The sequence below is a fragment of the Solanum lycopersicum genome, chromosome 2 (assembly GCF_036512215.1).
Source record: "Solanum lycopersicum chromosome 2, SLM_r2.1".
NCBI classification, from domain to species: Eukaryota; Viridiplantae; Streptophyta; class Magnoliopsida; order Solanales; family Solanaceae; genus Solanum; species Solanum lycopersicum.
This window is the reverse complement of record NC_090801.1, coordinates 58,912,649-58,924,982: the sequence shown is the minus strand read 5'-3', so window position 1 is coordinate 58,924,982 and position 12,334 is coordinate 58,912,649. Positions and strand designations below refer to the sequence as shown.

The 12,334-nt window shown below is 32.4% G+C and overlaps 1 protein-coding gene across 1 annotated transcript; it reads left to right on the top strand.

The window, feature by feature from the left end:
- Positions 1–2,682: 2,682 nt before the first annotated feature.
- Positions 2,683–11,647, top strand: LOC101258122 (putative E3 ubiquitin-protein ligase RING1a). Its single transcript, XM_004232859.5, has 10 exons — positions 2,683–3,099; positions 3,253–3,295; positions 8,334–8,392; positions 9,286–9,367; positions 9,455–9,575; positions 9,671–9,712; positions 10,042–10,536; positions 10,714–10,821; positions 10,925–11,137; positions 11,330–11,647. Exons 1-10 carry the CDS (start codon positions 2,976–2,978, stop codon positions 11,420–11,422), a joined length of 1,380 nt encoding a protein of 459 aa, XP_004232907.1. The 5' UTR covers positions 2,683–2,975; the 3' UTR covers positions 11,423–11,647.
- Positions 11,648–12,334: the final 687 nt, after the last annotated feature.

Below are 12,334 nucleotides of genomic sequence, written 5' to 3'. Positions count from 1 at the left end.
GTTTAGGTATATCCTGTCTTTTCTAAATTTTAATTTGTGAATTTAGGCTATGTATGTTGTTATCTTGCTTTTACTTTATTTCTATTATTTTGATTTAACGTAAATTTTAAAAACATAAATGATTGTTTTGAACTTTTTATATTTATAAATTAAAAATATGAGAAAATTAATAGTAAAAGATTTCTAAAATATCGAAAGAGATTTTCAAAAATAGTAAAAAAAAGTAAAATAAATTAAAATAGAGTGAATATCCCGGCGTCGCTCCCTCATTCCCACCAAAGAACTAAAGGGGAAAGTCAACAAAATTGCGGCGAAAGAATTTGATGCATGAATTCACCATGCCACTTATATCGTATCAGAATAATATTTATTTTGATTACTTTAAAATTAATTATATTATATTATATTATTAAATTTATTATTAGATAATAATAAAAAAATTCAATAATAATCGATTTGATTAATCGTATCATTACTTTCATTTTTATTTTTTCTTTTCTTTTCACTTATTATTCAATAAGTCTATTTTATTTTTAATCTTATATATATTTTTAAGATAACCCTATTTTGTACTTTTTTTTTCTATAAATTTATCTTTTAAATTATTTATGCGTAATATTGTATAAAATAGATAACAATACTATTATTTAAGTTTTATATTAATTAAAATAATATAAACACAATATCATATAATATATCGTAAAACATACTTAACAATCATCCAAACAAATTTAGATATCCTTTTCCAATCTCGCTTTTCTCTCTTTCCTCCCTCCTATTGGCTTGTTTGCATGAGATATTTTTTTTTATAAAATATAATATTATATTGCATTGTATTTTATTTTTACAACATGCAATATTAAAAAAAATTATATTATTTTTATGGTACATGATACACACGTCAATAATTTGAGATATTAATTTTAAAAAAAAAAGTAGGATACAAAAAAAATTATTATAAACAAGGAATTATAATAAAATTCAACTTATTAGATGATAAGCAAGACAAAAAAAAAAACAAAGATAACAATGCATAAAAATATATTTATCCACATATTTTGAGAAATTTTCATATTTACTTTAGATTTTATTTTCAGGGTTATATCTTACCCTTGTTGTTATGCTTTGGAGGTCATATATTTTTCCTCACAATTATATTTTGTTCGAATATGATCTTCCTTAATCGAAATAGAGAAAATATTTCTTAAAATACGAGAACAAATTAATAGTAGTGAATAATTTTATTTCATTTTTATTTCATGATATATTTATTTATATAAAATTGAGATAAATTTTCTTAGTCTTCAAAAGTTTTGACTCTTAATCTAATAAGAAAAATCAAATTTAATATTTTTCTAATTTTCTTGAAATATACATGAAAAATAAATAATAAAAAATCTATATTAGCTATCTCTAATTAAATTAATAAAAAAATATACCGATGAACCATGTAATAAACCGTGTACCAAAAACATATATAATATTTATTTTATTATGTCGTCTAGTAATAGCATTTTATTTTAATAGAAAGTTGTGTTCTTATACAAATATTGATGTTATTTTTCTTTTCTAAAATTAAAGTTTAATTACTTTAATAAACCATCAAGGCAAGGTATTTCTATAATTTGTTTTGAATAAATATCTGATAGAAGAAAAAATAGAAAATTATATTTAAGCTTTGATTGGATATAGATTTTGAAGTTGAAATTTAAAAATTTGAGTTTCTAAAATTGCGTTAACTTGCATTTATTCGGAAAAAACTTGGAGTAATATTAGTAAAAAGTCAAATTGTCCCAAAAAACTATAATTGTATAATCTTTTTGGAACTTTGAGTTCAAATTTTGAAAATTTTAATTGACAGATTGATATTTTAAAATAAATTTTAAAGATGTGTATGATCAAACAAATATTTAAAATAAATTTCTAAATTATATCCAAAATCTATGATCAAATATGCTAGTTGGACTGCAAATTTTTTTTATGTAGCCTCTAGCTTAAAAAACATAATTAGGTTATATATATTCAAACAAAATACAATTATGAGGGCGGATATAATTTAAAAGTATAGCATTAAGGATAAATTTAATTATAAAATATAATACGGATAATATCAACATTTCTTTTAAAAACAATGGAGTAAATATGACCCCTTGATTGTTTTCCTTGTATTCATTTATCGGCACTCGATATTTATCAAATTAATACTCTGAATATGTGTGTACATAAGGTGAATTTGATAAAGAGGATTTCTTTTTCTTTTTATTTTGTTTTTTAGGTTCGGTAAACATTATCCAAAAATAAAGAATAAAAATTCTCTAATTGAAATGGGGAAAAATAAACTACTAAAAATGACTTTTTACATTAATTGTATTTTTCAGTTAAACATATTTGTTAAATCACTTAACTGTAATTAAGTTGGCTTGGTTTGATGTATAAATAGTATAAGCATCAATTTTTATCTTATTTTGGTGGCTATGAAAAGAACTTAATGTTTTTACCTACATAGTACTAAGTAGTGTGAAGTTATTAATGGAGGACTCAATAAGACCTTTTTAGGTAAATTTCGAAATTCTGAAGAAGAAAATTGTACTAATAGGGCCTTTTTATCAATAATCATAAACATTCAGATTTCGCAAATCCAAATTTCCACGTTTATTTCTCGTCTTCTCCGCTTTACAGTGTGTGAAATAATAGAGTAATAAGAAAATTTCCGAGTAAAGAATAATGCACCTTGTGCTTCAACTCTTGTACCTTTCTCTTTCATAAATCGTAATTGTAGTGAAATTGCCGAAAGGGGAATCCTGTACCATGTGCCTTAACACTTGTACTTTTCTCTTTCATAAATAAGACGCTAATAAGCAGCGTGAAGAAAGAAGCTATTTTCTTATTCACCTCTCTTCCCAGTCCATCACCATACACCAACGCCTCCGCCACCACCGTCGCTGGCGAGCTCACTTCTCAGCTTTGAATAGTCAATGCCTGCACAGAAGCGTCCGTACGAAACTTCTCCTACTCCTCCGCCACCGGACGAGAAGGACGATGATTCGTTAAAAGGTAATCAAAATCACGACGAAGATGCCGATGACAGCGGCGGCGAAGGTACGTGTATACATAGACAATCCGTGTATATACATGTGTATAGATTTGTATGTTACATTTCATTTGTATATACACACAATTTTCAGCGGTGACTCGAGTTTCACTCAACATAACATGATGTTTGTGATTTTCTGCTCTGTGTTTGACTTTCAGATTCGGATGGAACTACTTGTTCGAGCGGCGGGGAGAAAGACGAGTAATGTGCTCTATCTATTATCTTTTTCCATTTGTAGAGGTCTAAGTATGTTCAGATGGAATAATGCATTATATATATATATGCACGATATGCGTATGAGTATTTTTGTTGTTGTGATGAAGTCAATGGTGTGATTTGGACTGCGTAGAATGTTAGAAACGGTGTATAACTTGAGATCCACTAGCTTTGTTTTGTAATTGAGTTTGTATTTCGCTTCTTATGAACATCGCTAGAGGAGCTCTGTGGCTTTGTCTTTCAGTGGTTTGACTTCTTCTTCTTTTTCGAGTTTTGGGAGTAATTATTAAGATTTGTCTGAAATAACAGAACAGTCAGTAAATTTGAATTCTGATTAGCTTTATTTGATGCATCTGGTTTGCGCTTGCATGTGGCATGTCCAGATGCAGGTCGAATCTATAATTTGATAGGGCAGGCCAACTTTGATTGAATATGATTATGAGGAATCATGCTGCTTAAGTTATTAGAAGATACTTTAGGTTTCAGTTATGAACTTGTATGAAGTTAGATTGATGTTTCTTGTATTTACTTTAACAATGTTTTGGCTGAGTCGATGAAACTTCTAAGTTTTATTGTTGCATCATACCAACAAAGATCATGAGTGTCAAAGCCTCGATAAAATCATTGAACTCAGAATTAGTCAAGATTGTGAAATTCATTCTTGTTGTTACTTGTTCATTTCCCACTTGACGTGGTAATAATATTTCTTGACACATCGAGTTCTTCTAATACACAAACTCAACTTTTAGATCTGATTTTCCATAAGCTAGAACTGTCTTCAGCTTGTCCTAGTTCCATCTGTAATCTGCCCTTTACAAATGCTCTTCCATGTCTCTTGAATCTTTAATTCACACTCTTACTTAATTCATACATTTTTAAAAAAAATTTACTTTGTGATCCCTTATACATGAACTCAGGTATACAGACTCCTTCCATGAACATATAATTGACTGGACTCCAAAATGGCATATTCTCTTTTGACCCAAGCTATTAATATCTTTGTCATGGACCTCATGGTTAAATTGATAAAAGGCACTTCCAAATTGTTAACATCCTATTGGATCTGGAGCCATTTCATGATAGAACCAGTATTGTTTTGAGCAAAACCATGTGCTCAGTTTTAGTGAGAGACATAGTGTTCGTTACATTCTTCTACACATACCTGATTAGGATTGCTTAGTGTAGATGAAAATTATTCCTCCAAAATAGAAACCTGGTTATCGCTGCGATAAATTGCTCTACAATTTGACCAAGTTGTTTTGTTCTTGAACCTTGATAAACTATTGAGTATCTAGCTTGTCATAGTTTCTTAATCATGAACCCTGAAAATGTAGTTTTAATTTCTCATTTTTTTTCCAGATAAGTTTCTTTTCGCTGATCTTTTAAAGCCACATGCTTAACTATTATGTATGTGCACATTTTTAGCTTTTCTAGAGAAATTCTATTCATGTTCCTTACTTTTGATAGAAAAAGGCAAGACACAACCAATAGGTATGAAATACACATAACAGAATTGCTCAACCACTTGTGTGTTGTCAATCCATTCTAAGAATATTGTCATCGACCTTGGAAAGCATCAAGGCCCTGTTTGAAAAGCTTTATGGGAATGTGTTTGGCGACATTTTTGGAAAATTTCTGAGTATAACTAACAAACTATTTTGATAATTGTTGTCTAAGAAGTTTTCTTCTGTCCCAGAGCGCTCTTCAGGAAAGTGCCTCAAGTTATTTTTAATTTCTATTGTACTTTTGAAAAACAGATCTGACAATTACATTACAAACATTCCCAGAGAAAAACATCAATAAATAAAGAGCTCTCCTTAACACCAGCTAAAAGTTGAAGTTGCATTATTTCATATAAAATAGGGGAATCCTGGAGAGATGATCTAAATTTTTACTTTTTCTTTGAGTTCTTTTTATACCTAAATGTCCAAATGGTGTCCTTGTTAACGTTTAGTACATGATTTTGGAGATCTAATGAAGAAAAATGTTGCAGTTTTTTCTTTTAAAGGGAAGTGTGCATAATATTTTTTATGCTCCATGAGAGAAGTGTCATTTAGACTTGAATAAGCGCGAGTAATTAAGTTTCTCTTACTAGTAAATAACAACAGATACTAGAATAGCTGGTAACAGAAACATCAAAATGGTATGGGGAATGCACTCTAGTAGAAACAGTAAAGACCATTCTGTTACGATCTTGCTCTATGTTTATTACCACAACATGCCCTCAAATCAATGAAAGAGAGGCGAGACTAGATTTGAGTCTTTTAGTGGAGACATTAGATGTTTCATTCAAGGTAAAGAAGTTCTAGTGAAGTATAAAAATACTTTTTCAAAAAATAGTGTGGAAAAAATTAAATTCTCTGAGAAAGGAGTTAATACCTCATATGGTCACTCAACTATGCACTCTTCTCTCAGAAAGTCACTCAACTTTCAATTTTCACTCAAAAGTCACTCAACAATGCACTTCTTTCTCAGAAAGTCACTCAAATGGTTTAAATGGTATTTTTTTATTTTTTTTTTAAATTTTGGTTTGTTATATAAACAATTAATATCAGCAAATTTTAATTAAAAAACAATTTAATAGATTGAGTGACTTTCCGAGAAAAGAGTTGATAGTTGAGTGACTTTTGAGTTAAAATTCAAAGTTGAGTGACTTTCTGAGAAAGAAGTGCTTAGTTGAGTGACTTTTGTGTGAAAATTGAAAGTTGAGTGACTTTTGAGAGAGTGCATAATTGAGTGACCATCTGAGGTATTAACTCCTGAGAAAGATATAAGGGTTTGATTACAAGCGAATTCAAGTGCTTTCTTGTTACGCCAGGAATGAATTTAAACCTTTAAATATGTCTCAGTGTTGTGAAAAGCGCAAAAAAGCGCGCTTCAAAGCGAGGCGACCCTTGTGCGCTTTTTTATCTTGAGGCGAGGCGATCTGAAAAAAGCTCTCGCTTCAGATGAAGAAGCGAGAAGCGACCCTAAGGCAAAAACACAATAAAGCACGCTTTTAATTAAAAAAAAGCGACAATTAGGATTTTTTTTAAAAAAAAATTAGGTTTTTTTTTTAAAAATCTGAAATATAACCTTCTCTCTCCTTACGACTCTTCTTTCACGACTCTTTCCCTTCTTTCTCTCCTCGCGACTCTTCTTTCACAATACTTCTTTCCCTTCTTTCTCTCCTGATGATCTCGACTGAGGCTGCCTCTCTCTTCAACCTCGACCGCGACTGTAGGTAACTTTTTGTTCATCTCTTTTTTAGCTAATGTTTATTAGTTCATCTCTATGAGTTTCTTTTCTCATGAAATATACAATCTTTGTCTGTGCTTCATCTCTTCATCTCTGCTCTGTTTCTAATTACTGACTGCTGCCTCCTCTGTTTTTTTTTCAATTCTTTTGCTTTTTTTATTTTATTTTGTGATCAGTCTAGCAGCCTTGTTGAAGAATAGGAGTTTGAATCGTTGTGATTTAATTATGTTTTTGATTTTTTGCTTTATATGTTATGACTTATGAGTATTTTTGCCTATGTAATTTTTTTCAATATAAGACTATATTAGCTCTATTTACTTATTTAATTTTTTTATTTTTATACTAAATGTCGCTTTTTTTTAAAAAAAGCGAGCGCTTCGCTTCACGCTTCTCGCTTCTATGAAGCAAGCCCTCGTCGCTTTTTTCCGCTTCTCGCTTCCCAAAACTCTGATATGTCCAGATAATTGTTTCTGTGTGATACATTAAGTATGGTTAATGTTAAAATAGTAGATATTGCTTCAGTAGATCCATACCATAAGTTGACTGTTATGCATATAGTATCTAGAGTTACAATATACATAATCCATATAGTGATGAATGTTGAAACACTTTGCTAGATAGATTATCTGTGTGCCTAAACTAGAGGCAACACATTAGTCTAGGTTTTCGTTCAATTGACAATAATTACATATGCATACAGACATCCAGGGTAAACCTAGTCCTAATCATTTATTTGTGTTACCTATCAAAACAGTGTTTGTTTCTGGTTATAATTTACTTTTTAGTATATATATGATGCTACTTGCTCCTAATTTCATGACATCATCGTCTTTTGAACGGTATATATCAAGATCTATAGTAGCTGGAATCAGGCCCTCCCTTTCATCTCGAGGATTTTTTGACAAGTAAAATTCCTTCAATTTTTTTTTGAGAATTAATTCCTTTCAAGCTGATTCGACAAGATTTGTTGAGTTTGCAAAGGATTCTGATACTGTAGATTTAAGGATATAGTATGACCTGATGTTCTTTGACTTCTTGAATATTAACTTGAGTTTGGTTGCGCATCAATATAAGTTGAAGTCCACATGAGCAACAAATTGTTGAAAAAATACAAGATGGTTTTATTCAAATTCAATGTAAATTGTGGTTTTCTTTCTCCTATTGGTAGTATATTGTATAGCACTCAGCTGTTATTATTAGTATATGATAGTTTGCTGAACATCTAAGTGATTAATGCTAACACTAAAATTGTCTTTGACACCTGCCGACTTTTCCTTATTTTCTACTATCTTCCTTTTATGCCATCTCTCCAAGGAATAATTTTATCAGTAATAGATATAGTTTTTCTTATTGAGAACTATAATGCGGATATTTTTTTTTTGAGATGGTGACTAGCTTTAAAGTGAAAATGCAAAACACTGTGGTGGGACATATTTATAGAGTGTATGAAGCAAAAAGATATAAACTACCAAAGTATCTACTGTCTTGGAAAGATTCTAGAACTTCTAATAGAGACTCAGTATCTTCTATACATTCTTGTTTACTCCCAAAATAAAACAGTAGACAATAACTTAGTTTTATCTTTTGGTTTTAGTTGGTCACTTGCTCGTCTTCAAAGCATCTTAAATTTCTCTCCCTCCGTATAATCTACCCATATGGAGCCTGGGACCATGCTCCATCTTCTTTTATGAACTGTTGAACCTCCACTTCTGTGCCAACTCGACAGATTTTTTAAATATGGGGTATCTGGATTTTGGTTATTGTGCTTATATTTGCTTGATTGCAGATTTATCACTGTGAGACTTTCAGAAATTCGCAAAGAAGTACAGTGTCCTATATGTTTAGGTATGGGTCTCTGCTCTTTCTTCACTGTCTTTATTATCTTATGTTATTAGAGTTGGATATGTCTGAAGAGAATGTCACAGCAAGATACTTCAAGTGTCACACCACCCTATCAAATTCAGCATTTCAAAAAACCCACTAAAATGCATGTCAGTTTTATGTGGTTTTTGGAAAGTCATGATGTAAAATGATTATGCTGCCTTCATTGTCCTGTGGGCATGTTAGAGGTTGGGAGTAAGAGAAGGTGAAGCCTCCTCTTTGCTAGAGTTATGTTTCAATTGTTATGACAGTATGTACCAGGATTACTAATGAGCCCCCCAACCCAGTTTGAGATTCTAAGAAAATATCACGTTCAACCATAATAATTGCTCTTTTCATGTTATAATTTTTCTATATTTGTTCTTGTGAAATGAGAAACATGTCTCATTGAGACTCTATTATCTACTAAATGGGTTTCTTCTAGTAACCTCAATTTTCAGTCTCTACCTCTTGTGATCTCTGCTTGAAATTGTGCTGATTGGGACTTCTCTTTCTTGTCACTAACTGATATAGGTGAATTATTGTTAGCTGCCTACATTTTCTATTGTTCAACTTATGATTGATATTTCTTCTTCTTTTTTCCTAACATTGACAATTCCTATGTGGATTCGTTACATGTTCCTTTCCTATTGATTTCGGAGCCATCTGGGGAAATATATTGCTTATGTGAGAAAACAGAATTGGTATTGACACTTAGTCACTAAGGAGAGCTACATTAATTTCTGATGAACTGTTTGAGGAGCTGTATTTGACTATGATTTATATACGGGGGGATCTCCTCTAGAACATAGTGATAAGCTCTGTTTTTGTAATGTATATCAATTGTTGTTACCAGTTTACCTCTGTGAAACATGCAGGCATCATACGGAAGACCAGAACAGTTATGGAATGTTTGCATCGATTTTGCAGAGAATGCATTGACAAGTCTATGCGAATGGGGTACCTACTAAACTTATATTTCACTAGTTGAGACCTGAGAAGTAACAAGTGTTTGCTTATCCAGTTAAGTATGTCAACTATATTTAGGAACAATGAGTGTCCTGCTTGTCGTACCCACTGTGCTAGTCGCCGTTCTCTGAGAGATGATCCGAACTATGATGCTCTAATTGCATTTCTATATCCAGATATTGATAAATTTGAGGAGGAGGTACTATTATGGTTTACTCTAGAATGTCTCGTGGCAAAGGTCTACCATTGACCTGTTTCATTGAAATGGACTTACCTCTTTTGTGTATTACTCAGGAATTTGCTTTTCATGAAGAGGATAAAGCTTTAAATAAGCAGGTAAACCAATCCAAGTTCAGTGCCAATAATGTATTCCATACATATTATTCTCTACTAGCAGATATTTTATTTCCTGTAAAATTGTCAGTTCGTCCTAGATATGTAAGTTTGGCTGATTCCACATGCAATGTCAAAGAGAAGTGTGGAAATATATGACATGTTTCTCTCAATATTTATAAGTGATGTTATATCTATTGCAAAGGGCAGATATGGTTCATTAGGTATTTTGTACTTTTTGAACACATTGATCTGAGCTCCAATAACCTTCTGAATGGTTAGAGTTTCCTTTACCTTTTCACCATTTCATATTTTGCTTACTCTTTGAACAGATACAAGCTTCAATCGCACAAACGTCACAGCGACAATCCGAAGCACTGGGAAGGAAACGGTCTGCAAGAGCAGCAGCTTTTACGAGGAGATCTCAGGGAAACTATCGGAATTTAAGGGGAAGAAGAAATTATCAGGGTGCTGAACACCATATATCTGATGAGGAAGAAGATGGTAATCATGATGTTGGCAAGGATTCTTCCTCTGCTGATGAGCGCTCGATAGAAGTCAAACCAAAGCGGCAGAAAAAGAGGGCAGGACGGCCTTCTCAGGCCTCAGCAGCCAGTGAAGAAAATGATGCAGAAACAAACCAAGAATCATTTGGTGCATGTAGTGGACTTATTCGCTGTTCAGAAATTCTTGCCTGGGGAAAAGGTGGCATGCGAAGTAACAACAGGCATGGGGGTCTTGGTGGAGGCATTGGCAAAGTCTCCAGGAACAGCAGAGTCTCGAAGCTAATTGCTTCTCTATCTCGTTCAGATGAATATGAAGGGAAGGTACAGCAAACCAACACTAGTTCTTATTGGATGTTTTCCTTTTTGTCTCCGTCTGTACATTTGTGATTATCCAATATTTACTATTGCTATTTAATTGTTGCTTTCTACGATTGAGGTATCAAGTAGATGGATTTTCTTTGGTTTGCAATGCTCTAAATGGATTTTTTTCCCTTTCAGTTGGATGCCAGACTTATGCTTGTTTCCTTTTCCGAGGAGGATATACCAAGTTTGCAACGACCTTACCTTAGTTGCCAGCCAACTATGGAAGTTAAACATTTAAGACAGGTATTCTACCGGCCTTAACCCTTTTCACACTTGTATAAACCTAAATTGCAGATAGATGAATGTATGGCAGCATGCTTCACTTGAATATATTATCTATATGCAGTATGTAGCTCAGCAGACTTCCATAGAAGTCGGGGAAATTGACATAGTGCTGATAAAAGAGAAGAACCCCACTGACAACCCTTCAAGTTCTGATATCATGGCCATTTCCAAACCCATTGTTGGAGATCCTTCTAAAGCAGAAATCCAGACTGTGGAAGAGCATCAGACACTGGGAGAAATCCAAGAAACATTTGGTTTGAACCAGCGTAATCTGGTAAGCTCCCTCTTAGATGACATCCACTATTCCAGAAACATGTCGACAATCTTATATTTGATAGTCTAACTGATGCATTATATTGATTTCTCTTTTAAACAACACAGTGGTCCTGAATCTGCATTCTTCCATAAATTCTCATCTTTCCTTTGATTTATCTTGAGCATATCTAACTAGCTTGCTGTCTTTCAGATCTTAGCATACCAACGAAAAGCAAAGAATGGGACAGACCATGATGAAGTGAAGGGTGACAATGTAATTTTGGCTATACAAAATATAATATAAGAAGTGTAATTTCAACTGGGGTGCGGAGTTCTTTGTAAATCCATATAGAAAGTAAGTAGCTCAGTAAGTTGTATCATACAGAAGTAGTTCATTATTCAGGAAAGGCAACCCACCCAGCTACAATGACTCAGCGTTTATTCGCCTTGAAGTGATTTATGAACACATTAGTGTAATGGATTTATTTACACCTTGAAGTGGTTATGAACACATCAGTTTAATGATTTATTTACGTTCTTATGGAGTCGTTTCATGTTGTATGATCCAAGTGATTGATACAGCGTTATCAAGCCAAGACGTTGGCTTGATGCATCAATTTTTAAGAGAAGAATGGTGCTGCTTCTGTCACATTTGACTAGTCGCGCCTTGTCTTGGTGTTGTAAACTTATTCAACTAGCTAGGATGTAAATTAACCTTCTGTTTCTTGCTTAAAGACAATTTCAATCCCAAAACATCCGCTGATTTATTTCTACGAGATTTTATTGGAACTCTTTGTTTGGATATTTACCCTTAGTTAATGGATTGTCGTTACTCGAAAATTTGGCTTCTCATTAGCAACAAAGTATTTCGTCTGGTGTACGTTGGTGATGATGAATTAATGTCTATAGATCAGCGAGTTTTCCTTTTTTAACCTTTGAGAAGGGAATAAGGGGCCGTTTGGATGGGTTTAATAAAAGCAGCTTTAAAAAAGTATTTTTGAAAGTGTTGAAACTTATTTTTAAAATAAGCAGTTATGCGTTTGGATAAAAGTGCTGAAGTTGTTATACCAAACGTGAAAAGGGAAAAATAGAAGAAAGAGATGTTAGGGTTATATGGGTAATTTGGAAATTGTATAAAAATATTAACGGAAAAAACATAAAAATATGGTCAACTTAAAACAGCTTATAAGCTTAAAAAAAAAATACCTCTACTTTT

Coding starts and splice junctions, on each gene's coding strand:
- LOC101258122 (XM_004232859.5), top strand. CDS start 2,976: ATGCCTGCACAGAAGCGTCCGTACGAAACTTCTCCTACTCCTCCGCCA. Junction 9,368..9,454: donor GACAAGTCTATGCGAATGGG/GTACCTACTAAA, acceptor AACTATATTTAG/GAACAATGAGTGTCCTGCTT. Junction 10,537..10,713: donor CAGATGAATATGAAGGGAAG/GTACAGCAAACC, acceptor TTTCCCTTTCAG/TTGGATGCCAGACTTATGCT.